This window comes from Lates calcarifer, linkage group LG6 (assembly GCF_001640805.2).
Source record: "Lates calcarifer isolate ASB-BC8 linkage group LG6, TLL_Latcal_v3, whole genome shotgun sequence".
In the NCBI taxonomy this organism is placed as follows: domain Eukaryota; kingdom Metazoa; phylum Chordata; class Actinopteri; family Centropomidae; genus Lates; species Lates calcarifer.
Genome location: NC_066838.1, coordinates 25,589,735 through 25,617,718, shown reverse-complemented (window position 1 = coordinate 25,617,718; position 27,984 = coordinate 25,589,735). Strand labels below are relative to the sequence as shown.

The window sequence follows — 27,984 nt, the reverse complement described above, 5'->3', positions numbered from 1 at the left end:
TTTACACAGTTAACAGAAAACAATTCAGCAAAAAAAAAAAACAAAAACTGGAACACATTTATTGCAAAACAAACTTTATCTGCCACCAAATCCAGTTTCAGGTTCTTGTATTAGAGTCGTGTTTAATGAGCTAAAATCAAATTTCAAATATTGACCACAAACACCTTCATCATTTAAAGGAATGCTTTATTGATATCCAAACATATACAACAAAACCAAAAACTGTTTTTAATTCATTCACCGTGATCTTCCAAGTCTGATCCCTTTTAATAATCTACGTCAGCTAGGCCCTGGACCTAAATAAAGCTATAAGTACTCTACTGTCCTCCAGCCTCTGCGCTGGCTCGGAGCCGAACTCGTCATGTGCTGCACTTCCCATCAGCACCCAGAAACAAAAGTACACCACCCTTTTTTTTTTTTTCATCTCTCAGTGTCCCCAAAACTGCAGCTTTAAACAGGAGACAGCTTCACTGCCAGAAATCTTAATCTTCCAAGTCCTTTAATACAGCAAATTTGTCTTAAAATCAAATATGATTTTAGGAGTAAACGCTAAATTTAACGACTTGAGATTGACATTTCGTGTGGTGTGCATCTGCGTTTTCGTTCAGCGAAGCAGAAAGTTCAGAGACTCCATGAGATTTAGAGGCAGAGAGAGACTCTGTAACAGATATTCAAATATTGGCAACTTGCTTTAAACTGATGGCAAATTAATTGTACAAATAATAAATTTTCTCCTAAGTCCACCTCTTCCAAATAGAAAAAGAAAAGCCAAAAAGAAAAACATAAATCACCTAACAGGAATATATTAACTACCAAAATGATCAACACAAACACATTCAACAAACAAGAAAATACACTTAAGTTATGATACACTGGCAACAGTTTGATGGGAAGTTTTTTTTTAAGCTGTGTATTTTCATTTCATGTTTGTTCATTGTAGAGCTATTTCTGTTTTACTGGTTTACAAGCAAGTTTAAATCTCCCTGATCCAAACACATGAGCCAAGATACAAGAGCAACATCTGGGGGAAATATTCTCTGGCTGTAATGGGTAAAAAAAAAAGAAAAAAGAAAAAAAGGCTTTGGCAACATTTGAGGCAATTTTCAGACATCTCCACCAACCCAAAAAAAAACAATCCACCTCAACAGCAACTCAAGACTGACCAACGCTTCGAGTCAGATGTGGCACAAGTATCATCAACGCATGATCAATAATCCAGAGCAACATGTCTAAAAAGTAAATTTGAATGAGTCCAATTGTCAAACACCTAGAATCAGGCAATGTTGCCATTCAATAAACACCTTTGGCTCAGGTTTACAAACTGTATTATCATTTAATTGCTGTCTGACTGTTCTGTCCGAACTCAAAAGATAACTGCAGTATTTTTAAACCCGGACCTGATTTTCAGAGGTTTTTTGGGGTGTAAATGATTGATAGTATCACAGTACTGATCAAGAACGGTGTACCTGTAACTGTTGCATGGAGCTGGGCAACTGTCCACGTCAATGTACGTCCCCTAAAGTGCTTGTTTTCTGCCACTGACAGGAGGAATCCTCTCCATAATGTTCTCAGACACTTATAACAATCTGAGCCTGTCGGTGGCAAAAACAAGCACTTTAGTGGACGTACAGTGACGTGGACAGTTTCCCAGGTACACTGCTCTTGATCAACACTGCACTGCCTCTTCCCCATTAATCATTTACACCCAAAAACATGGGAAAATAAGGTTAAAAAGTACTGGAAGTTATCCTTGAACGGTTTAAACCTACTGCTCTTCTGCTGGTTTACGAGCAAGTTACACACTTCCTGAGAAGTTTTGGCTAAAATCATTCAATGATCCAAAATGTTTACAAATGCAACAACTCATAATTACCCCAGTTTCTACTCCTGACTCAATAAAGCACCTGTCCACCCATGACATTTTGAGACGGCGCACTGAATTTTGGCAACACAAATCCTACAGTCATGGCGCAGGGCAACATTTTGTGGCAATCAGCTGTGTTGGGATATTTTACCAGTAGAGGCAACGTTGCCCTTGTATCAGCAAACTTAGTGCAGAATACAACTTTCTTTATTTCCCACGATCAAGAGAAAAGTGACGGTGCAGCACAACTCTGTGCTCTCAGGTTTACGGTCACTGTTTCTGAGGCCTTGTGGTCTCAGCAAGAGCTACTGTCCTATCACAGTGTGTGTGTGTGTGTGTGTGGAAGTGATATATGTGAACAATGATAAGAGCAACAATGATTTTGTGTTAGTTTGGCCTCATGCAGCGTGTGTGTGCGATCAGGGCATTTAGTGTGTGTTAACAGGAGTGCTTTTGTGTGCTCATGTGTGCATTAAGGGGGTTGTTGCAAAGCTTCTGCTATGGCAGCGAGATGTTTTCTTTCATGACACATTCTGTGGCCCGTCGGACTCTAAACATCTTAACGCTAACTCCCCTCCCGTCCTTTAATCAAAACCAGTCTGTACAACTTAAAAAAAATAAAAATCAAATCAGGAAGATAACAAAAACAAGGAAAAGAAAATAGACTATCTCTGTTCTACCAGCTAAATTATAATAACAGGTGAACTATTTAAAGTGAGTAAGGCCGATAGAGAAGCGTTGACATTCACCAGGTAGTGTACACAGCAAAGCATTGTCTCACATTGAGTTCTGTGTGTCAACAAAAGGAAGGGAACAGCAGTCAAACCAGGGTGAAAAGACAAACACAGTCAAAGTGGCTTCAAACACACTTTCAACCCTTGAGAAGCGCTCGGTTTTTCTAGCTTTGACTTGCAAATGTTAACATGCTGCATCTGAGATCAAACGCACCTCCAGTTTTATCACATGAAACCAGTTCGATTATGTTCCTCCTCCTGAATGAGTCAGTTTCACAAACACAGTAACAGGTTATTAGACCACAAATGTACTTTTAAACAGAAAGAACTCCAGACAGAAGGTAACTCACGTCTGTGAAACTGACCCATAGTGTTTCTTTGTTTTCCACATTTAAAGTTTGTTTAGCCTCCCCCTGCTTTTTTTTTTCTAACCTCCCAACCTGATTACTACCGTTTGGCAGCATCAGTGACGATATATTTATTCATATATATTTATACATATTGATAAAAGTTATGTAAAAACATTATGCAAAGCAGTGTAAAATAGTTTATAATACAAAATGGTTTAAGGTTTTTTTCTGTTTTTACATCTGGGGTGTTAATAAGGTGTTACACGAGACCTCGGTCGTCTTTGCATGGTTGGTATGTTACAACTGAGATGAGATATGCACATGCATGTAGCAGTAGTAGGTCTAAGAGGGTTGCTGGATCGTAGCCGCCCCCCCCACTTCCATCAACCCCTCCCCCAGTCAAACCACTAACCTCTAACCTGTGAGTGAGCCGCAGAGCTGTGAAGCAAACTGGACAGAAAGGTGGGGGTACTGTGGTGACACTGGCAGGTGCTCACAGTGTGGAGGTGAGAGCAGTCAGAAACAAAGAGGACAGAAATAGCAGGTTTAAGTAGCATATAAACTATCGTGCTTACGCCCATAAAATCCTCCCCCCTGCTCAGTCTGCAGATATTCTGGTTCCTAAACTGAGTTGGAATAAAAAATACAACTGCAGGTTAAATTTCTGATGTATCACCGCAGCCTCATTAAGGGATGATAAATCAAAGATGTAGTTTAGTTTAAGAACCTGACATCTTATAATGCCTTTCAGCCTGTAGTCAGGAGATTTGCTGAAACACTGTTCAAAAAAAGGCATCTGACGAGTGCAGGAGCCTTGTGTCGCGACTTATTTGGACCAACAAAAGGGGGTGAGGATGTGACCAGGGAGGAGGTGGAGGCAGGCAGCAGTGATGTAACAAAAAGCAAGGTCTGTAAATGATGTAGGTTTAGACATCAACAAAACATTTTCTTCAACAGCGAGGCAGAGGAGTGGAGGCCGTAGGACCAGCAGCACCTCAAACCCACGAGTCCTTCACCTCCGCCCTGTTGGCGTTTACAGAACTTGGGGGTGGGGTGGGGGGGTAGGGCAAGTGAGTGGAGGCAAGTCGGTGAGGTGGAGGGTCAAAGGTCAGGGCTGACTCTGCGATGTGAGGTGATAACAGTACAGTCTCAGGTCGTGAGGAAGGTGGCAGCGAGGAGGAGGAAGAGGAGCAGGTGAGGTGCGTTCAGAAAGGCGGGTTCTCCTGAGTGGGGGTGGTGTCGGTGGGGGAGCTGACGGCCTCCCCGTTCCCTCTGGTGCCAACAACCTTATACTGCAGAGGAGAGATAGAGAGGGAGAGAGGGAGGGAGGGAGAGGAAGGAGGATGACAAGAGAGAGGAAACAGAGCAGAGTGTTATTGATCGCCAGCGTTAATACACTGACTCATCACAGTTTCTGTTTCCTGTCAATGTTTACAGTCCAGATAAAACACCACTCAGACTACACTTTAAATCCTTGTCTCCATTATTGGAAAACTTGTTTTCACTAAGATGGAAGCAAGAAAAAATACAACGTTCAAAGAAAAGTAAGAACACTGTGATCCAAGGAGAGGGAGGTACTTTGTGCCTGGTAGGTTATCAAGGAAAATAAAGGGAAATAAAAACCCTGAATCCAAATCAAACAAAGATGCTAACTTAGCAGAAAGCTTCTTTTGTTAACTTGTGACGTTACAACATAAATAACAAAAAAACATATTTGTGCCACACAATATTATGTTTATTTTCTTCTAAACTTAACAATACCAGTCAAAAATCTGTGCTTTGGACTGCTGTGGTGTTAAAAACATAATCAGCAGTCGGTTATGACTGGATGAATATACCTATACACTGAGTTTAATAATGACATTAAACTGTGATTAACGTGGATCAGTCACATCACGGATGAACACGACTGACTGTGTCTGCTCACCTTCAGGTTCCCCATTTTATCCTCAAAAGACTTGAAGGTTGCAGAGTTCCTGCAGCACAGAGACACAAAGTTACACTCACACAAAAAACATGTAATACTGCATGTAAACATTACATGCAATGATACCATGATAATTATAAAGGGAGGTTATGAAATGTAATGAAAACTAGAAGGATAAAACCATAAAGATTATTATTATTATTATTATTATATTTTGTGTAAGACTTGCCATCAAATGTATGTATCTGCTTCTAAAATGGGTAATTAATGTTTAATAGGTTTACACTCCACTACAGCCATACTACTACTGTCCCAATCATGTTCCCTGTCTAATATTGATACAACATGCTCCCTGTTCCCTGCTAAATCTAAAATATTAGCAGCATTACAAGACTCAACATGTTCAGTACATCACAAGCAAACAAAAATTATTTTTCATGCGGTCACCAGCTGATAAATATTTACAGCATCTCAGGGTTCTCTTTTAACAGCTGCATGTGCATGAGAAAGTTGTAACCGGATTAATTAGCAGTGATCTATAGAGTCATTAATCAGCTTCAGCTATGAAACATATTTTATTTAAAAAAAGAAAAATATAAAAACTTTATTTCCCCACAATGTGAGGAAGTTGTGCCAACTATCAAGTGTTTTATTTAACCTTTACTCGATATAAAAAAGAAGCAGCATCATGAACAAGCACAGACAAACAGATTAAAAACAGCAGCAGCACAGCTGCACAGTACTTCAAGGTAAAGGAAAATATGTGTGTTAAACTGAAGCAGTAGTGATTAAGAGTACAGTGAGCAGATTGGTGTGTTACTTTACCTCATGGCCGGCATACTTATCGAGTGGCGAATGGAATAGTTGCTACTTTGAAAGCGTTAAAGAGGAGACAGAGAGGTGCAAGTGTTATAACGCAAGCAAGCAGTGGCAAACACACACACACACACACACACACACACACAATATGCTGCAAGTCATACAGTTAAAAGTGCTTCTTATGATTATTAGTCAGCCCTTAACACATCACTTCATTTCTCTCAGTTTAACCAGTAAAACACACCTTCCAGTTATTATCCTGTTAGTGAACGATGCAGACATCGACAGCTGCTTAGAGAATGCATCTATGGCCCTGTTCATACCTGACATTAACATGTCCCGTGTGATCCAATCACAAGTAGAGAACTCTGAGCACAGTACATATTCTTGCTCACGCAGAAGCAAAGGAAATAAATGCGCACATGCTGCTGAGAGAAAGTGGCCACATGCAGCACAGACCACCTCCGAATGTGATCTCAGCGACTGGATCTCAGTGCATCTTGGGTACGTTCACACTTGAACTGAGAGCGCTCCACTTGTGATCGGATCAACCTGAGACGCCTGCTAATTCCAGGTACGAACAGGGTCACATAAAACTATCAGACTCTGTTTCTGGTTTTCCTCTACCGTGTACCAGAGTTCTAACTGTAAAATGAAGAGTTACCACAATCACACTTAACATTAATATAATAATCAATAATGACATCATGATTATTTTAAAATGCTACTTGGATACGTTAGAAAAACAAGTATAACATGCTAAACATCTATGTGCTGGGAGAGAAACACATTAAGGCAATTTAAGGGGATAAAGTAATAGAAAATAATAGATGCAAGGTTTCAGTCCAATAGAAAACTATCAACAGAATCAGAAATGGCAGAGCTTAACCTCTATGATGAGTCACAAATGTTTATCTTTCTGTACAACAAATTCCAGGTCACATGACCTACTGTGTGGACATGTTAGTCTTACCTAAAGGAATTAGAGAAAGGTAGAGCTCTGCAGGTAAAACCAAGGCAGCGATTAAAAAACAAAGAGGAGAGAGAGTGTGAGGCGGCAGCAGCGGCAGCATCAGGACACAAAAATCAAACCAAAACAGTCGACAAAGAACAACACAACAAGGAGATATAGCAATGTTTATCAGCAGAGAAATCAGGAACAAGGGAAAACGCAGGTTTAGACAACAGAGCAGGGACGTGTTTGTCGAGCAGGGACTGATGGAAAGTTAAGTAACAGCCTGATTTTCATGTTTTCTTATCTTCATACCTGTAATGTTGCCTCATGATTACATGAAACACGTTTTTTCACATTAAAAGCCTACCTATAAAAGGAAGGCTACAAGACTTTTGATATTAAAATTCTGGACGAAGTGTTGAGTTAAAAATGAATTAAAAATAAAGGCCTGTCTCCAATATAATTAAATAAAAAGCCTCTGTGCCAGATGTAAATAAAGGTCAATATTTGAGAGCAGTAATTCTAAGTACAGATCCCTTTAAACACACAGTATGTAATTTTCTTCACCACAATTCCCATCATGGCAGTCAGCTTATCTGCCACACTTGGTCTAAATTTTGATAACTCAAGCTGATCGCTCACATAAATGTACAGCTCCAGTATCATGTGTTCTCTCCTCAGCTCCACTTAAGTTATGGGTGTAATTAATGCTTTTCTTTTGATAAATTACTCAGAGTGCACAGGTTTTAGCATCACTACCTGCACTGAAATTCTATCTAAGAGCAAAATGCGGACATACATGGCAAGAACTACAATCATATCAGAGTAGAACGTGCAGGAAAACGTGCAACATGCAGGGATGGACACAGCAGGCGCATGAAGAGGAAACCAGGTCAAAACTGATGAAATATTGTTTTAGTGGGATATATGAGAGGCCAGTGATCGACAGTTATACACACTCAGACAGCTAAGTATTCTTTCCTCACACACACACACACACACACACACAAAACCTTGCATGAAGAGCAAATATCAGCGTGGGCGGGTAAATGGAAACATTAACACAATCACAGACAGTTGTGCAAGTCAACAAGGCGCCACCAGAGACGAGAAGTTAGATGTGAAGGAGTTAGTGGTTAATACATCTTCACTGAGTTTATTTGTTGTTCTAAATCTGCAGTAAATGTTTCCTCCCTCAACCAACAATCGCACTTGATGAACTGTTGTTTTGTCAATTTATATATTTTAAAATGTTGGGGGAGTGTACTAATCTCTTTCTTTTGGGTTCCTTTGGAATCAGGTCTCTTTTTTGGAGATTTAATTTTGCATGTCTAGTTAAGGTTGGATTTCCACAGATCCGTTTGGCATCAAGTCCAAAATTTTGGACCCGTGAAGACATCTAGTCTACATTACAGGGATGGTTCAACTATTCAAAAAACAAGATGTACAACATTTGCAAGAAATGCATGCAACTGTTTTATATCCAACACATAACACTAAAAGATATACGTCTCTAAAGGAGGAACAATTCTTAAATCATGATGAACCACTCCTTAAGAAGTTAGGATAATGATCGTTCTATACTATAAAGTTGTTAAATAAATAAACAGATGTAATTTTAACACTGTGGTCTGCTAGTGTCAGTTCTATAGTTCATCTACAGCACTACTTACTAGTTAAGGTTAGAGACAAATGAGAGGCAGCTACAGGAAAAAATGAGCAGTGGACAGTGTTGCAGTGATCAATTATTCAGACTAAGGTTCCAGTACAAGCAGACTACAATCCCAGTTAGTCCTGTCCTGGTTTTGATCATATTATAAATGAAAATAAACTGGATTTATCCAGGTTTCAGAAATGAGTATGAGTATGTTTACATGTTTGTCCCAGAATAAACATGGAACTGTGTGGATATTCCAGTTTGGGATCATTCTGTTTCATCACTGTCCACTCAGCTCATTTGTTCTTGTAGCCTAGCCAGAGTGTCAGCCATTTTGGCTCTGCTGCATCGTACCTCATGTCGCCCAGTTTCCTGCTGATGGCCGTGCCCACTGTGGTGAGAGCTGCACTGGTTTTCTGTCCCGCCTGGGAAAGAGTCTCCTGAGTCTTCTTGTATCTGCAGAGAGGAGAGAGAAAGAGGGGGAGGGATGGATGGAGAGAGAGAGAGAGAGGGGGTATGGTGGGAGCAGGAGAATGGAAAGAGAACAATGGAGAAAAGAAGAGAGGAGGACAGATGGGTTGGAGTGGAATGAAAAGAAGATGTGGGACAGCGAAAAAAAGAGAGGAAATGAAGGAGGACGGGACAGGAGGGGCAGGGAGAAAGAGGAAGGGATGAAGATGGATGGATGAAAGAAAAGACGACAGGCAACAAACAAACAAAAAACAAGATAGATGGGAGTGAAAGAATGAAGAAAAACAGGGTAGATGGATAGGAGGGGTAGAGAAAAGAAGACAGAGTGGTAAATTAGACCAAACCATTTGAGCACAGCAAACACAGAGGACAAAAGCTAACAGTGATTTAAGCTACTGCTGCATCACACAGTCGAAGAGGCACAGTATCCACCACCCCATAGGTTAGTACTCACACAGAAGTACACTCACTTTACAGAAAATTAGACCAAGAAGTGCTCCTGTTTCCCTGTTCTGTTTGCTTTGTAAATACTTCTTCTAAATGTATCACCATTTGTGTGACATTCATTTACAAAACAAACAGAAAAAAGATCCCTTCTTCCATCATCCACCGTTTCTAAGGACAGTTAGTTAATTTCAGCATTTTTCTTCTGAAACACCCTTGAGTATAGAAGCACAGAAAAACCTCTCAGTATTAATGGTGGGTATGATTCAGCATGTCCCACTGCAGCCAAGGGCTTTGGATGGTTAGTATCTGCTGTTTATTTCAGTGCAATGGAAGAGAGAGCATGATGGGAAAATCAAAAACACACAAGCTGCCAAAGCCATCTTTTAGGGTGTGGTTACATATCAAATATCACAATACAAACAATATTTCTGACACACGTTTTGAAAATGCAACGATCACAATGTCTCAAACAATGAAATTATCTATTATCTATTCTGAAACATCCCTTTGACTCAATGCTCACTTCGAGTAACAACAACTGCAGAACAAGACGGAGAGGCAGGTAGAGCTGTTGGACATCATTTAGTCCCAAGATACAGAGTGTGATGTAACAAAGTGGATTATACGAAGTGTTGTCGGCACACGTTTAAAGGCGTAAGTGTTCACAGCAGGTCAAAATGGCCACAACCTAAATCTGGAAGAAAACACAACTATTATGGAGAAGGAGGCAGAGATGGCGGCACACACTCTCAGGGAGTCACTTTCTCAAACACAGCTGCTGCTTTGCCACTCATGCTCATCGCGACACATCACGTCACAGCTTTGTAGAAATGTAAAATCCTGTCTGTGAGTATTTCTATTTTTATTTCTACACCGTGCAGTGTTTTGGTACCTGATAAGCCTTACACACACACAATACACATTAATCTGTTACTCAAACTAAACTCCCTGATCGCATTTCACTGCACCTTAAACAACATGCACCCACAGCAAGTGCATTTGCTGGGTGTGGTAGATCATAAACATTTGAGTGGACAGCTGTCAAATACTTCTGAGGAGAAAACCCAGAAACTCCCCATGAAGGTATTCAGATCTCAAATTTAGATATACTGGATAAAAATTAATGATCTGTTTAAGGGAGGAAGGATATTTGTTACACTTGGTATCTTGGCTTTCACCCCTTCTACTGTTCAAGATGGTGAACATTTAAAACCGTCTACTTCAGGTGATTTTCCTCAGGTTATGATCAAGGCAGGAAATAAGTTTTGTGTGTTGTTGTTTGTTTTCATTCAAGCTAAAATTCAACGTACCAGTGATATTGAGTTCCCATGGAACTCTTTGGTTTTAGGACATTCCTGTTGTCTGCGGTCTACAAACATTTCATACCAAAAACTACAAATATTTTAAGGGCTGAAGCTTCTTCCAAGCAGCCAAAAAAGGCAAGGTTCCAGTCACCATAAAAAATAACTTGACACCAGCTGTAAATCTGATCTGCAGATGACGATGCTTAGTCATGGTGTGGTGGGTACAAGTAAAGTAATCCTACAGGTAAAATGTCTTTACAACAACAACCATAGCTGTTTTTTCTGGGGAATACAGTTATTTGCTTTGTTTGAAAATTAGAACAAAAACAGGTCAAAACAGCTACATTACCACTCTCCAAACTATGCTAAGATGGGCTAAATGCCTCCCAAATCCACATTTATACTGAGTGCACAGACATCAGCGTGGTATCAATCTTCTCAAATCAAGAGTTAAGAGTTAAATTAAGAGTTACAATCAAAAAGTTCTGAGACTCTTCCTGTTGTGAAGGAATGGAGCATGGGACAGTAATATGCATGCAGCAGGGGCGAGCTATAACCTCCATGAGTCTGTAATTTCACCATGAAGCAGGAGCAGCACCGAGTCAACATGCCTGGGATGACCCAACCTTCATGTCAAGAGAGTTGGGTCTAGTCTTCACAGAGGAAGGTCCTGTAGTTTCCAAGACTCAACATTTGCAGGGTTGTGCACCAAGAACCTGTAGCCCAGACTCGGACCGGTCTACTGAACCGTTCTGAGGCACCTGAGTGAGGACTTTCAGCACAAATGACTTGAAAATACTTGCTGGATTTGGCTCCCAGTGACTTCTTCCTCTTCCCAAAATGAGATAATTCAAGCTGAAGGTCACAGTTTTGACACAATGGAGGAGAACCAGCACCATTCACAGATGGTGCTTGACATGCTTGTAGTATGAGACTTCCACATGGCAGGAGGGCTAGGAGCCGTATATCACTGCACAAGGTGACTACTGTGAAGGGATGGGGCCAAATTTAAATCAGGTCCAGTTTTTGCTTGATAAAGGTGCAGTCTTGGAACGTTTTGATCACACCTCACACTGAACCATTTCTTCAGCTGTAAAGTTGACCCATCAACACAGATTCACCGAGGCAACCGGGATTAGCAAGGTCAACAGGTGTGGTCATGGTACACCTGCTAATATGTGTACAAATACAGACACAAAGAAATACAAACACATTAACGCCCACTCAAATACATCCAGACTGCCAAAAGTAACCTATAAACATATCCACACTGGCTGCTTGTATATGCACACACACACACACACACACACACACACACACACACACACACACACACACACACACACACACACACACACCTTGGGTAAAAGCCAACATCGTGATCAGCTGGGCCACTCAAACACACATCGAGTCTCAGCGGCAGATGGTTCACAGAGCCTGAGCAAATACAGTTCTGGAGATAAGCTGGTGTGGCTGAGTACCAACACACACAACTGTGTTCATCAACATGGCTGACCTTATGCACAACTGTCACTAACACCTGCTGGAGTTTATACATTTTGTAATTTTATCAGTGCTCATTCAAAATATTGAGGATCCAGACTGTTCTTGATTATTCTTGTTGAGTTTTTACCAACTACATTTCAATCTATTTGTAATTCTAGTTTCTTTTATTACTATAAACTGTATTCTAACACACCCAAAACATAAAAACTAAAAACGATGTTCTTAGATGTGCTAATCCTGCATTGGTGCCAGATGACTTGTACGGACGCCTCTTTATCACCTACATGGAACGGGTTCAGTTGCAGTTTGCACACATACGTTCAACCTGTTCTGAGCATTTTGAAATTGATTAGGAACTGAAAAAAAAGCTGTTTCCTCAGTTTTTCAAGTTTGCACTTGAAAACTGAGGAGTGCCATATTCTACAGTGGGTGTGCCATATTCTACAGCCTGGAAAGGGAGGATAGAGAAGGCCACAACTGAAGAGGGCATGTGAGAAATCGTAGGGAAAAAACTGGTGGAAACACAGTTACAAGAATTCTGAACGGAACCTGCTCAAGAACTGGGTGGAAAAGAGGTATGAGTGATGAGTATTAAAAGATCAGTTAAGGTTAGACAAACACCCATCTGAGACAATAAGAGAGGCCTGTGTCTCTGACATTGACTAACTGCAGACAAATGTGTGATTTTGTCACGCAAAATGAAAAATATGAATCTTATTCCACTACTTGTCTTTGCTGCTCTTATTAATTTACTCATTTTGATTTTAAAGTTTTTAAAGTTTGTAAACATGTAGCAACCATCAAGTATTTTTGTTTCTGGTTAACAATTTTATTTATAACATGTTAGAAAACAATAAAGTTCTTGTTGTAATTTTCCTTTTCTACCTTTATCTATGAGATTGACTAAAACTACTTGTTGCCAGTTGAAATAGTTGCAGTGCAGTTGTAATGCATCTGTCAGCTGCTCCTACCTCTCTTCTCTTGATAGCCATAATATTAAGCTGACTTGTCTTTAAAAGCATGTTTGGCTGAACTCAGCCTCTAACACAACTTAACAATCTACTGCAAAACGCTCACATCACAGAAGCAAAAGAAAAAACAGAGGAAAAAGCATGGACAGTGGAAAAACTCCCCAAAATGAAAACCAAACTTAAAGAAACCTTAGCTGCATCTACAAAAAACAAAACAAACACAAAAGAGAAAGGGGTCAACTCACGCTTCAGAGTGGGTAATGTCTTCCAAAGTGGCTGAGGCAGACAGATATCTGAAGACACAACAGCAGGATAATGACACAAGGGAAGAGACACACACTCACAATACAGTACAGTAGAGTCACAATTCCGACATATTTTTCTTTTCAGACTACCATACTGTCTCCTGGTGTTTATTTTCCTGACTGAATGTGAAGGTTTTGGTAGGCATGCAGTGTTAACAACAGAACACAACACAATGTAAAATCATAGGACAGGAAACAAGGATGAAACTTCACATATTTCCTAAATACTCAGGATGAAAAGTAACTATTACAACTTTCTAGACTGTGAGCAGCAGACTGGTGCTAGTATGAAATGAAGGGGACCAAAAGACATCCACAAACATGCCTTTTATTTGGCTAACTTCTCTGGAAAATATAACAGTATTTATCAGTATTCATTACTACAGTTATCACTGGCCTCCAAAGCCCTTAAAGTGCCAAAAGCTGACAGAAAATGAATACACAGATGACAAGGCGAACATTAATAACCCTATCTGTATCAATCAATTATTCCTGTAGGAATAATGCAATCAAACATTTTGTCTTTCCCATATTTTTCAGGCCATTTTGATTCATCTGATATTTTTATCAGGCTTTACAGACCCATGTAACAAACCTGTGCAAGACAAAGAAAATGAATTTAAACATTAAAAGGACAGTGATATTTTGTACTGAATGTGACCCACACAAAATCAATACAATTAAATACACCCATCCACATTTCTGGTCCCTTGTGTAACCGTATCTGAAGAATTTAGAGTAGTAGCAGTGTATTAGTTTATTAATTTGGATGCTCTAAACACCAACATTTCCAACGCACCATTGGACATATACCGTCACAAAACTAAACCTAATATAGATTCAGCCAGTCCACATCTAGAGGCAAGTGTAAGTCAGTAAGCACAGTTTTTTTTTTAATCTAGATTATGCTACTCAGACTCAAGGGTTTTGTCAGCTAAAACTTGCCAACATCACATTTTCTTATGGTAAACAACAATATCAATATATATTAATAAATATTAATTAATAATAATATATATTATGGATATGCTGTGAAGATAAAAAGGGTATCAAGGATTGATAGAACTTTTAGAGAGGATAAGGTAAAGGTAAGGTAAATACTAAGTAATGGAATTGACCTTTCTGCTTATCCCAAGCAACATTTACTGATGACATGCACTGACTTCCTTGCAGGTCTTCATGCCGAAATACCACAACTGTGTGTTTACTTCAGTGTGATAAAAGAGCACTCTACCAATCCAGCTAAACTCTACAGGAAGCTGTGAGGGAAAAGAGACATGGCAAAGCTGAAGGTTGATGCTTTAGTGTGGAAAACAGTCCCACAGTGACTCTCAAACACCACACAGGTTAATAGATCAAACACCAGATAGCACAGACTTCTCATGATTAGCAACAAAGCTTAAACAACACACACTCTCTCTCTCTCTCACACACACACACACACACACACGCAGTCCTGCCTGTACAGGATCTAGAAAGAGAGAGGAAGTGTGTTTGTGCTGACCGCTCTGTAAAACAAAGGCAGAGCTGATAAGGAAATAATACAAGAATGACGGGAGATCTAACTTTACATTCCTCTGGCAGAGGCCTTGATCCCTGAGTGTTTGAACACTGGTGGTCATAAGACTCCAAATCCCAGACATTGTGAACGTCTCACTCAACACAACAAGCAGAGTAAGCAGCTTAAATATATCTGTCAGATATATTTATTATGAAGATTTCTGCTGAAGGACAGTCGCTCTGTCATGCCAAAAGAAAATCTTATTTAATAAATCTAATAATAGTCTGATTATGTTACATGGCAACATGAAAATAGATTGATTTAATCTCTCAAATGTCAATACTGGTATCAGCCTCAACAAGCTCGTATCAGCTGGGCTCTAATTCTTTACAGATCAATATAAACTTTGGTCTTTGCTGAGGTAAACATCCAATAATCAAGTAAGTGTACAGATACAGCCCAGTCCAACTCGACTGCCTCGCACCGATTAAGGATGTGATGTGCAGAGTGACTGTAGACTCCAGCAGTTTGGAGTTGTTGTTGTTTCTATCGGCTGACAGACACAGTCACATTCACTCTCTATTAAACCCTGAGTTTTGGTTTAAAATTGGGCAAGTAATAAATAAAATATCAATCAGAGCAACTAATGCACGGTCAAAATTGCACAAAGAAGTTGAACTCTGAAGTGTTAGTGTTAGTTGGATTTTACAGAGGAGCAGCAACAAGTTAGTTTGGAAAAAAAATAGAGAAAGTGTCACCTACAGAAAGTCAAATTCATCAGTGCAAAAGCCAAGAAAAAGTACAGTTCACAGTTTTGACTGATAAATAATGAGCAAAAACACCAGGCAATTACTGAAGATGTCAAATAATAAAACAAAAGATCACCTTGCAGATAGCAGAACTACATTTTTGAGCCAGGTCCAGCATCATTACATCAACTTTCCTGGGTCAAAAGACGCAGGAGATGGCTCTCATTGTAGACGGCTCAGCTACCAGACACAGACCAGTCTCTATATCCTGACTTACATCAGCACAATGCTGCTTACTGTACAACACAGAGACTGAATACACACCAGCTTAGCCACAGTACACCGTCTGTCCATACAGCACTTCACTGTTCAACACAATAATCTGAACAGAAACAGGGTTTTTGTCTCATTTACATCTGGAACTGTTGGAGGAAGGTGGTGGGATTCACTCTCTGAAATCCTGAATGTTTTTTCAGATGCTTTGGCAAAAGAAAGCGGTTTGATTTTTACTGTCATGCTAATAAAAGCACACTACACTGAACTGAAAATTGAGTTCAACAGCTGACTGCGTCTCATCCCACTCCAGTTTTCATGGCAACCAACTCTGAGTCTTTGTGCTTCCAGTGTATTCATAATTCATAACCCATTTATTTCTTTGTTTAGATCAGTTTGGCTTGGTGTGCACCTCATAACCCCACCCCTCCCTCTCTCTCCTCTCTCTCTGGACATCACGTGTCATGTGACTTAGCAAAACACCGTCTCTCTCTCTCTTCCTCTTCCTCTTCCATCTCTCTCTCCCTCTATCACATTCCTTTCCTGTCCTCCCACTTGTTCCTGCAGCAGCAAGTCTGAGCCGCCCGTCTGGTTGCCAGGCACGATCAGGGTGCACACGTGTGCGTGTGGGTGAGCGATACAAACACACACTTTCCTGCACTGTGCACGGCATTGAGTGTGTGTGTGAGAACGAGCCAGCTTGCTTCCACATTTCTAGGCGGACATGTGTAATAATTGACAATTATTCTGGCAGTGTGGGTGAACTGAAGACCAGCAGTGTGAGAAATGTGCGAGCGTGTGTCTATTTCTGTCTGTGAAAGTAAAACAACTACTACAAACCGGTGCACCTGCTGCTGTTTGTGAAAATACGTGAGTAAAAGTCGAGAACAGTGTCAGTGGCGTCACCCTGTCAGGTTAGGCTAACTATCTGCTAGCTTGCCAATCCAGTTCATTTCAGGAGCAGCCACATGGAAAATTCCATTAGCTTCAGACCTCATGGCAGCAGCAGAAACAGGCAGAAAACTCACTGATTTAAGGTTTTTCTTGCCGACTACAGATTCCAGCTGCAGTGCAAAACCATCTTAAAATCTCAAAAAGCCCAGACACACACATGGCAAAACCAGTACCCAGTCAGGAGTCTGCCTCTGGTTGTGAAGCGCATTCATTTTGTTGACTTGGTGCACAGTTTTATTGTGATCTCACTTAATATAAAAAGGCCTAACACTAATATGGATGCACAACAGAAAAAACAATCAGTCGACTGTGTTCCCTCATTAAAATGTCCATGGATGGATTACTGAACAGGCCAACTGGGCATGGACACTTTATAAAGAGCTCAGATTAAAACTAGGATTGTCCAGATCAGGAATTATTTTATTAGCTTTATTGTGGATTTCTCCACTTTAAACAGCTGTACAGCATACACCTAAAGTACAGTAAAAGCCTGGATGTAAAGAAACTGAAATATGCTCGATAGCAGAAAATCTCTACTCCTAAATACCTGTAATTCCTAAATTTAGAGTTATGGCTAACCTGCAAAATGAAGAAACAAAACAATGAGCATTGTGAGTGAGGGAGGAGGGGTTTAAATGTCTGTACCCAGGGGCCCACTGTATCATAATCCATCCATGAACACGGGTAATTACTAATGGGTGCAAGTCGCTGCCTCCTTTACTGGCCAGATCAGGCATCAGCTGGTTATTATGTCATTACATCATTTCTGTTTTTCCATTATGTGCCAACTGATTGTATTTAGCTAATCACCCCTCAGGCTGAAATCATTACGTAGTGTGCACAGCAAACATTACCACTGTGTGGCTTAATGGAGTCACATTTTCTACATGTAAATGGTCAGTTTGTGCACAAACACAACAGAATCAAACAGTATTTCTTAACGGCTGGTGCTGCCCAGCTGCCAGATGAGCTAAGTATCCATTGGGTGGCCTGATTATAATACAATAAAGCATTCAATTTTAAATCTACGCCTTTTCCTTGCAGTTTTCAGCTTGACTACGGGGGAGGGAGGAAGCATCTGAAAAAGCTAAAAATATGAAAGAATGTTGATTTGAAGAGGAAGCGAACGAGAGGACGAGAAGACACCTGATCTCTGGGAGAGGAAGTAATGAACTGATGATACTGATTGGTTGGAGGTAGAGACAGAAAACTGATGTGAAAAACTGCTTCTGTCCTTTGAAGAAATCCTGTCATGCTTCCAAACTACCCTCCAAAACCTCTGAATCTGTAGCACCACCTTAGGAAAAAATCTGATCAGCCAACACCTAAAAGGTGAGTCGTAGGCCACAGGACAAAAACAGATTCAAGTGAGTCAGTTATGTAACTTAGGGAGCCGTGGTTAGGACTGAGACAGACAACCAAATCCCACTTCAGTGCTACAAGTCTAGCCACACATACAACAGGAAAACTGGTCCAGTATCAATCAAAGAAAAGCTCCTCAACAGAGTAAAATACACTTGCTACTGCTAAACTGAGCTAACACTGGTCTTACTCCTGAAAGGATAACTCTGGTATGATTTAGCCTGGTCCTTATATTCTGATGTTTTTCGGAGTAAATGATTGATAGAAACAAAAATTTTCAGCATTGGCTCAGTGTGGAGAAAGCAACAGCACTTGACAATTGCTCATGTCAAAATACGTCCACAAGTGTTTGTTTTTGCCTCTGACAGTCTCAGATTGTCACTGTGTGTGTGTCAGCATTATGGAGAGGATTCCTACTTTTGTCCCGATCAATCATTTACACTCAAAAAGATGGGAAAATAAGGTCATGGTTATTTAAGTTTTGCATTGAGAAGATCAATCCCATATCGATAAGTGTTCAACATGAGCCGAAAGAATAAAACAGGTTACTGATACCTGTCCTCCAACCAGACACAAAGTTAAACACCAACTGTTGAAATGTTAAGAGTTCTCAAATATGGTTAGAAGGTGAGAACAGAGAAGGGGATCGAGAGCGAGTAAAAGTCAGAGCGTGAGAGAGCAAACACTGCAGAAGCCCAGACAGACACCAGTGAACGAGCAGCAAACAGTGCAAGGACTCACAGATCCGAACTGGTAACTCTCTCATTCCACTCTCCCAGTTTCTCAGTGGTTTTCACATAGCTAGAAACAGAGACACGAGGGTGTTATGCTGTAGAGGTTCGACAGGAACTCAAAGCAGGCTGGCTCGGAGAGGAGGCCAGGGTTAGAAAATCCCCAAGAGCCTCTGTGTAAGGTTACTTTGAATTATGTGTTTGCCATTAGAAACACTTTTTCCTCTTTCTCTCATTAGTGAAGACTGTTAAGGATTCATGTACACATTCATCAAAGTCACTGTGAGGAAAATCAGGTTGTTTAATCCAGCGCGAAGAGTCAAGTTGTGCTTCAGTCACAGCGTTGTACAAGTGAGCAGCCCTGTTCATCACTAACTGGAAACTGCAAATTCAATGCTTCACCTTTAAAGGATCATCCTGTTACATTTCAGCCTGGTGTATTTCCCATAAATGTGGCTCTATGAGTCATGATAACTTTGCTTTCACCCCCCCCCCAGATATGGAAACAAGACTCGTGCAAACCGATCAACCACCACAGTTACTCCTCTTCATAATAGTCCACTGCACAATCTGCCTTTGTATTTTCCTCAAAAGTACTCCTCAGTTTCCTCAACAGAGAGTGTAACTGCAGTGAGAGTTAGCCTCTCACATGTAAACAAACCAATCACGTGTGGATGAATATGCAGGTTCCGGGCTAAGATCATCCAGCACGTTGCCCTGAATAATGCATAGCATAATGGCTGTTCCCAGAGGATACAATCTGTGTTTACTTTCAGTCAGACTCAGAAACAAATGCTTGAAATGATTCACATTTATGGGAAATACGCCAGGTTGAAATGTACCAGAATTTTCCTTTAGGGGTGATTCATCAAGGATGCCGCACACTGCTGCTCTAAATGGAGCAATCTCAGATCTCAGAGATTGAAGCATGAAAATTCTCCCTTTTGTTTGTCGGACTTGCTGGAACAATGCCTCCAGCAACAAAAGCATCCACACATCTTAGAAATGCATGAACATGACAAGAACAGGAATTTCCTGGTGATAAAATGGTGATGAACTGGAGCTTTCACATGCCAATTAATGTTCTAATAAAACTCAGTTTTCAATCAGCTCAGTTAATGTCTGACAGGGTAAAGAGCGCTGTAAATATGCATCTGTTGGTTCAACTCTGTGAGCGATTATGGCAGGAGGTTTGACGTTAATAACTTTTGTGGTATTCTGTTTTGAGTAAGTGAAAAATGCAAGTCAGCACCGTCTGAGAAAATTGTCACAGCAGTGATGGCATCGTCATCACTGTCAAAATGGCGACCTCTGAGCTCCCTCTTCATCTTGGGGAAGAGGTAGTAGTCTGAGGGGTCAAACCAGGTGAACAGGGCAGGTGTTTGATGATTGGTCAAACCCGGATTCAATGGATGACTGCATTTTCTCAGACAGAGCTGACTTGATTGTTTCAATTACCCAAAACAGAAAAACCACAAACATTTTTAACAAATTTTCTGCATAATCGCTCACAGATTTGAACTGCACATGTATGTAATGCGAGCTGTTAAACTCGTCTCCTTCTACCTTAGGACACTGATGAATCACCCCTCCTACCATGCTGGTAATGTGGACAGTAATGACTCTAAGAAGTCTGGTCACATCCTGTTTTCTTAGATAATATGAGAGGAAAGTCTGATAGACCTGCTGAGTGCTGATAACCTAATGACGTCAGGCTTTATAGTCAATAAAGTACTAATAAAAACTGTAAAACTCTAAAAAGGACCCATTGAATACTTTGAAAAACCACCAAATGAAATATAAAACATGTTTAATTGCGTACTTATTTCCTAAATGAGGCAACTGGAAATTGTCGAGATTGCTAAAATAAAAGGTTATGGAGGTATTTTATTGATCTCTGTGGACAGACTCATCATTAATTATCTCTTTTATCCCAGAAATCTCAAAGAGTTTCGGGCGTATCATTTCACCAAGAAGTCTTCTGAGTGCTCATTAAGATTCTTCAAAATCATAATTCCCCGTGTGAACACCTCCTGCAGAGGTTAATAACTACAGCTGTTAAATTAACAACATGTCATCATATCTTACCACTTTAGTGCCTGAATTATCTGTCAAATTCTGATTATGTTAAAGCATTAAATTTAATTTCAAACAGAGAAGCTGCAGTGTTTGGAGAAGGTGTTATCATAAGAACAAAAAACCACAGATAAATATCTGTTCACCAACTGTGACGAGCCTGATTAACGGTCATGACCGCAGCATCTTTAAAAACAAGGTGGCTCATTACATCTGAAAACGTGAGGTCACCTCTGGTTCATCTGTCTGATAGGTGTGCCATCATCCTGCATAATGTAAAGCCCTGCACAAAATAATCTAAAGACTTCCAGAGCCTGGGTGCATCACCACAGTATGAGTCATTTTGTGACTGGCTCTTTCTGATAACTCTGTTGAGATCAGAGAATGACTGCAGGGAACACGGATTCAGGAGCCATCTCACTGTACTGTGGTCAAAGTCATCTGGAGGGAAAATTTGGTTATAAAAACTTTTGTGCCGAGGGTTGTTATTTCTACAAGTCTAATCTGACTCAGCTTCCTCCCATGACTGAATCTACTATCCTTGTTTATTCTTTCACAGGCCAAAGAGAGAACATTCGTTGAAAAAGCTGCTGAAACATGAGCGAAGCCAAAAACGACGCATGCTATCTGCTATCACCGAATATTCAGAACCAAACCTTGATGTAAAGATCGTCTTTCAACTTTTTAGACTTGCCTAGAAAAATCAAGCACCTTTCCAGGAACAACAAAATCAATCAGATCAATACGTACGCGTTGGAGGTCTGTACATCTTGCCAGCTCTTGGTGAGGTTCTGCCTGAGTTCGTTGAGCGGACTGAGGCCAAGTTTCCTCTTCAGCTCTGTGGCGTGTCTCTCTTTGGCTGACAAAACCTGACGCAGAGTGTTGATCTCCTCCTCCACCTGAAACACAACAGACCGACCAGGAAGAGTTCAGTCTAGAGTTTCGTCTTCACTCCGAGTGCTTCTGCTCTTCTCTTCTCTAGATTTCCAAAAGTGGGAATATTTACATTCCAGTAAAATATTCAGATACTCACGATCATCCACTGCAGGATCAAATTCAAATCATCCTCTCTACTCTGAGCCATGTTTGCAAATGTCTTCATTCCTACTCCTCTAAATAAAAAAGCTTCTTCTTTGTTTTTTGTGCTTATTTCGTTTTCATAACATCTCCTTCTATGATCAACTCCAGCCTCATATTGTCAGGATGCCACAGAAGTGGTTGCTATGTTGAAATCATTTTGAATTCCTGCACAGCAATGAGAGGCCAACAAAACTCAACCAATCTGCTGAATGCAGCCATTGTTATTGTTATTAATAACAGATGTGCTTTTCCTATTATGGTATGTGAAATGATGACAAGGGCCTCCTCTATAAAATGTTACAAATCATCCACATTACCCACTCCAGGGAGTCAGGACAAATGTATTTATAAAGCACATTTCAGAACAACAGATGTTGATGGAGGCGCTTTACAGAGAAATTTAAAATACAGTTAAATGATGAAAAAGTGGGTCTTGAGCTGGAATTAAAAAGTCACTAGAGATGAAGACTTAAACTTGATCTACTGATAAGACACTTAAGATATAACTTAATCTGTAAAGTGGAAAAACTGCTATATATCACTACCAGCCTCCACTGACAAGAACTGCTATTTTATCAAGCAGAACACAGGAGCTACTGCCTTGATCTGTTTGTTTCTTTGTGTTGTTGTGTGGCACTTTTACTGATGTAAAGGATCTGAATACTTTTTCCACCACTCAAAGTCACACTAACTAACTGACTGATAAAGGCAGCAATATTCCAGCAGCTCCTGTGTTCTGCACAGTAAAATTACTGTTATGGAGTCTGGTGGTGATGTATAGTGATGTTTCTGGTTAAACAAAAGGATCTTACTCCATAATAAAAAGCTCTATCTGTGTAGGAATCTTTTCTGTCTTGTTGTCAGACACATCTGAGTCCGTCAGTGGTAAAAACAAGCACTTTAGTGGACGTACATTGACGTGGACATGATCTGACTGTGGAGGTGCTTTCCTACCACCTCCAAACAACACACAACTTTTCTAGCCTACAGTTACGTGTAAACACCTGGTGATTCTGGAATCACCCGGGCCTTACCTTGGTGAGCTCAATGCGGAGCTCCTCAGCCTCTTCCTCTGTCAGGCCAGGTGGAAGAGGGTTGGCCGAGTTCCCCACCGCTCCCTCCACCGGCACGTCGGACAGGCTGTCTGAATGATCCACACCGAGGCCCTTGTTAGGAGAGTTCAGGTTGATATCTGGGATGATGACAGAGTGGGAGAGCAACAAAAAGGAGGAGAGAGGCGAGGGAAGGGAAGGAGGACGAGATGAAGAATGGGAGACATTATTGGAGGAGTGAAATAGAGAGGCAACAGAGGGGCAAACAAATACACACTTAGACTGGCTGACGTGTTAAAAGCCAAGATGATCCCTCTCAGTATCTATTTCAGTGACACGCACACACACACAGAAACCGAGGCCAGGAAGCGACTAGTGTTGCCAGCAGGAGATATATCCGACAGGAAGAGAAAGGGACAATTAACGGAGCGAAGAGTTGAGCTGCACTCTGGGAGAGTAACTTAAGATCACTTTGCCTGAGAACAATTACAACTTTCACTTTCTGAAAAGAGACATTAACTGAACACAAACAGGATGAAACTACTGTTTAAAAAAAGAACAAAAAACACATCTAGATCCAATCTTATCCAGAGGTAGCTGACAGCACAAAAATGCCAGTCTGAACAACAGTCTGAAATCTGCCACTGTCAGGATATCCTGTGTCATTCACCTGAGGACACCTGCATCATTTTGGCAGCTGCTGGAGCTTGGCACAGCCAGAGCTGGCATGGAGGACATCAGGACACGACAAGGGAGAAAAGGAAAAAACAAAACTGGACCCACTGCCTGAAAGGCCAGGTAAAATTAGACCATATGCCGTTATAGTCCAACAATCAAACAGTATTTATTCAGTGGGCGAAGCTATTATGAGCAATAAACTCACACCTTGTATTGCTTACAAACACTCCAACTTCTACCAGTGAACAGGCAACGTGGAGCAGAATTATTTCACTTCACTTTAAGATCTGAATGCAACTCTGAATTCAGCATGAATCCCTGACTGTGCAGTAGCCATGTCTACACGACTGACTGCACACCGGCTTACACAACGTGTAAGACAACACAAGACAACAGTCAACAGTGGGAGAAACACATGATGTGTGTTGCAAAAGACCAAGATTATCATTATCTGCAGGTGACGCTGGTAATCCTGTGTGTTTGAGTCTCAGCAACAACATCCGTATTCGAGCTGGCAGGAGATATGACAGCTCCACCCTCAAGGTATATTGATTCAGTCAAGAATGATTCAGACCAGCCCACAGAAGTAACAGCAGGGGAGTTAAAATTAGAGAACACGGCTCATATGAGAGAACTGACAACAAAACTTAACGTGACTTATTCCACAGACTTGTAGGAAACATTCTCAGATATTCTTTTGAACATTGTGTTGCCAGTTCTCCTTAATAGTCATTTCCTACACTTCCCAGAATTCCTTGTAACAACACCCTGTTAAGTCCAAGCCCTTTGCTGTCTTGGCTTTCAGCACAGAAGTAACGTTTTGTTTCACTTTAGTTTGTTTGACCTATTAGGTAGCTGTCTAACCAGTCTGTAAACACTCAGGCATGCATGTGATAACAACCACACCCCTGCTGCATTGCATTCTGGTCCATTTTCATGCTGATATGGATGTGGAAAAATAGTCTCAATCACTGATTATTTTCAAGTGTTCTTTTCTTTTAAATGTGTTTGGCTAATTATTCACCAGGAAAACTAAATAAACATCAACACAAGGCCCATGACGAACACCTGTTAATATCATTCTTTAACAGTGAAGTCTGACTTTAACAAAGACCGACAGCAGTGTCATGTGAGAATGAATAAGTCAGGAAAAGTCCCCGACTCAGTTTAAAGTCCTATTCTCAGGTTTTAACAGCATCATTTAGGAAACAGTCGGAGCAGGACTTATTCAGACAGACATGCCCTAGTTTACTCCAGTTTGTCATACATCAAGACAGACAAATGTAGGCAACCTTAATCACTTCCTAAAACCACTCATTCTCAGGCAGAGGGAGCCTGATACAACACGACATATCTATCATGGCCACTCACTACACCAAACTGCAGGAAGCAGCCCTGGAAGGGCTCATTAGGACACCCACTCGCCCCCAAAGGGAGTTTGCAGCCATAATGCCCTGGAGACGTACACTCAGTTACCACATAACACCTAGCTAAAACTAATGTGGTCTCATACAATAGTTCTGCAATAAATCCTACCTTCATGAAGGATATAATGTTCAGCTTTTGTTAATAATTTTAAGGAGGAGTGTGTGGTTATTTTGGAGGCTGCAGTTTATACATTTTCATATGCTATCCTACTTAAATCCTCTATATCACAATCATCATGTATTTCAAGACCAAAGTATACAATAACATGCACTGTGATAAAAGGTTTAAACCTCAAAACCCACCACTAATCTAGCTCTATTACTCCCATCTAAAATGATTTCTGTTAACTGCCTTTAGTGCAAAATATCTCAACACAACAGACAGTCAATTTGGCTAAAAAGGCACACAAGGCCAGGCATGGTTATGTGATGACAAAGCAGAAGAATCATTATCTGTTTGGTGAAGTTTCTTCCTCTTTAACCGCCTAGATATGATCTCTCAGACGGAACTTTCTGTTGAAGAGCTGGAGGTGGGAGAATAGCTCTGTCAATAGTGACAATGATAAAGCAGCAGCCAGTGTGCTAGCAACCAGGCTGTCACCAGTGCTCAGTTAGTCAGCAAATCTGGCTGCTGTTAGCCAATAAAGTATGATTAAGATTGACAAGTGACAAATATATATACAGGTAAATAAAACCAAAACAAACTGCTGACATTTTCTCTTTTTTTGTTTACAAGCAACTGAGATGTCCTCACGAGAGTTGACGGGTTTGGAAGCCAAACAAAAGGTGATACTGTTCACTCCTTGTCTCAATTAATGTCAGTTATATCAAATGAAACTGTGCTGTGAAGTTGGTAAAATTAGCAACACGATCCTCTCCCTGCTTTTCTCTTCACTTGCTGCTGCTGCTGCTGTCCCTGTCATTTACCAGCGGGCCCGTCCTGTCCCCGCAGCTGCCCGATTATTACGACTCATTATTACCAATAAACAACATCAAACTTCCACAGAAACACGCCGACAGAGCAGCAGAGAGACAAACGTGTTGGCCGTTTGACGGCGGTTTGATTTGTCACAACTGTTTGCGTTATTTCGTTATCTAAGCTAAGCTACACGCGCTAAGCTAACAATTAACGTTACCTTGGCTGGCGGGGTCCATGGCGTCGATTTGACAGAGCTGGAACTCCTGTTTTATTTAATTAAAAGTTAAACTCGACTCGTGTAAAATGTGGAGAGCAGACTGGTAAAGTGTGCTTTCCACTCGCTGTGCAGAGATCTCCCTGGTTTTTAGTGACTGCTCCCACTCAGAGAAAGTCGTCGACGGGAACAGACTGAGCCCAGAACAGCCCAACAAGCCAGCTAGGCACGTCCGGTGAGGAGTTTCAAAATAAAGGTTTACTCTGGACAGGATATGACTAAGAACTGCTCTATCATCAATAAAACCACAAATTAGAGCAAAATTACCTCTACCTACTTCACCGGAAGCTAAAGAAACCTTTTTAAAAACATGATAAAATACATCTATCCATTTAACGAGTGTCTGAGACAAAGATTCAACATTGATAAAACAATTGTGGACTACATTTTGTGATTTTGATATTGAGGCTCTTGTAATCACTTAAAACCCCTTTGGGAAGCATTTCAATACTGGATATCAATCACCTAAACTGGAATATAATTCTAGAAATGTTTGAGTTATAATGGTGGATAAGAAAAAGGGGAAATGGTGTTCTATAGTTGGGTCTCTCTTTGTTAATATAACAATGTAAAGAGTACACTCCATATGTAAAGTGTCCTGAGATAACTTTTGCTGTGATTCAGCACTATAAAAATAAAAGTTGACTTGAATTAACTTCCTACATAAATATTAAACTGACAGTATTGTATATCGAAGTCAGCATATGTTGAACTTTTAATCTGGTAGTAAAAACCTCAACCTTTCCCATAAATTATACTGCATATTTCAACATTTGACTTTATGTGACCTGAACAATTCAACTCGATGTAGTTTTTGTGCTTTTATTTTGAAGGCGCGTCCTCCAAACAGGAAGTTGTGTTCCTCTCCTGCTCACGGACGCAAGTATTCTGTGAACGCCTCTTCCGGCGTGGTGAAGTGACGTCATGGAGACAGGTGTCGTCCAGATGTTTTGGTTTGTTGGATTTTTGTAGAGGCGTGATTTCTGTCTTACACTATGTTGTTGTTGTTGTTGTTTTTAAATCAACCTGTGAGCATGAGAGTAAATGTCCCTGTAGCCAGAGCTAAACTCCTGAGGGGCCCCTGGGCCCCTACTAAACCCCCACTGTACATCACAGTGTCATTATTTCCTAATCTTGTGTAAAACATAATACCCTGAATAATTAATCCATTCTAAATGAATTGTCAGACTAATACTGGAAATAAAACCTTGCCACAGGTTTTCCATCAGTTACAGTCGAGGCTCAGAGTTGGATGGACTCGATTCCACGACTCAGAGTTCAAAACAGTTAACCTTTATTTACACTTGGCAAACAAAAGCAGGTGAGGATAAACAGGACATGGAGTAAGGGAGCAGGCAGGAGAACCAGGCGAAAATAAAAGGGTAAAGAAATGTGCAAAAACCTGCCAAAGCACAACAGGAAGTGGACTGGTATATATACGAGAAGGTAAATGGAGAGTGAGGAACAGGTGAGTGAGGAGGAGTCAGGGGGGGTCTGGGGTTACTGCAGGGCACAAAGGCAGGCAGAGAATTAATGAATAACTGAATGAACTGTGACGAATACTGAACTTAGACAGAGATACACAGAACAATATAACC

At 40.7% G+C, this 27,984-nt stretch overlaps 1 protein-coding gene and 1 long non-coding RNA gene across 11 annotated transcripts; one reads left to right on the top strand and one right to left on the bottom strand.

Annotated features, from left to right (window-relative positions):
- Positions 1-169: 169 nt before the first annotated feature.
- Positions 170-26,565, bottom strand: tpd52l2b (tpd52 like 2b). 10 transcript variants are annotated; one of them, XM_051071461.1, is made up of 10 exons: positions 26,330-26,565; positions 23,071-23,228; positions 21,707-21,855; positions 18,891-18,950; positions 13,251-13,298; positions 8,661-8,762; positions 6,668-6,694; positions 5,701-5,745; positions 4,876-4,924; positions 170-4,240 (listed from the first exon to the last, which is right to left on the bottom strand). In XM_051071461.1, the coding sequence occupies exons 1-10, from the start codon at positions 26,346-26,348 to the stop codon at positions 4,154-4,156; spliced, it is 744 nt and encodes a 247-aa protein (XP_050927418.1). In that variant the 5' UTR covers positions 26,349-26,565; the 3' UTR covers positions 170-4,153. The 10 variants fall into 10 exon arrangements, with proteins under 10 accessions (XP_050927418.1, XP_050927419.1, XP_018538375.1 ...); XM_051071462.1 differs by having other exon boundaries at positions 5,701-5,742; XM_018682859.2 differs by lacking the exon at positions 18,891-18,950 and having other exon boundaries at positions 26,330-26,563.
- LOC127142592 (uncharacterized) lies at positions 13,354-21,693 on the top strand. Its single transcript, XR_007813464.1, has 3 exons — positions 13,354-16,463; positions 17,832-18,119; positions 21,516-21,693. It is a non-coding gene; the product is annotated as an uncharacterized LOC127142592 (long non-coding RNA).
- Positions 26,566-27,984: the final 1,419 nt, after the last annotated feature.

Excerpts from the sequence above, each read along its gene's own strand:
- tpd52l2b (XM_051071461.1), bottom strand. Across the intron at positions 8,763-13,250 it reads GACATTACCCACTCTGAAGC|ATACAAGAAGACTCAGGAGA; the intron begins GTGAGTTGACCC and ends TCCTCTCTGCAG. Across the intron at positions 4,241-4,875 it reads ATAAAATGGGGAACCTGAAG|TATAAGGTTGTTGGCACCAG; the intron begins GTGAGCAGACAC and ends TCTCCTCTGCAG.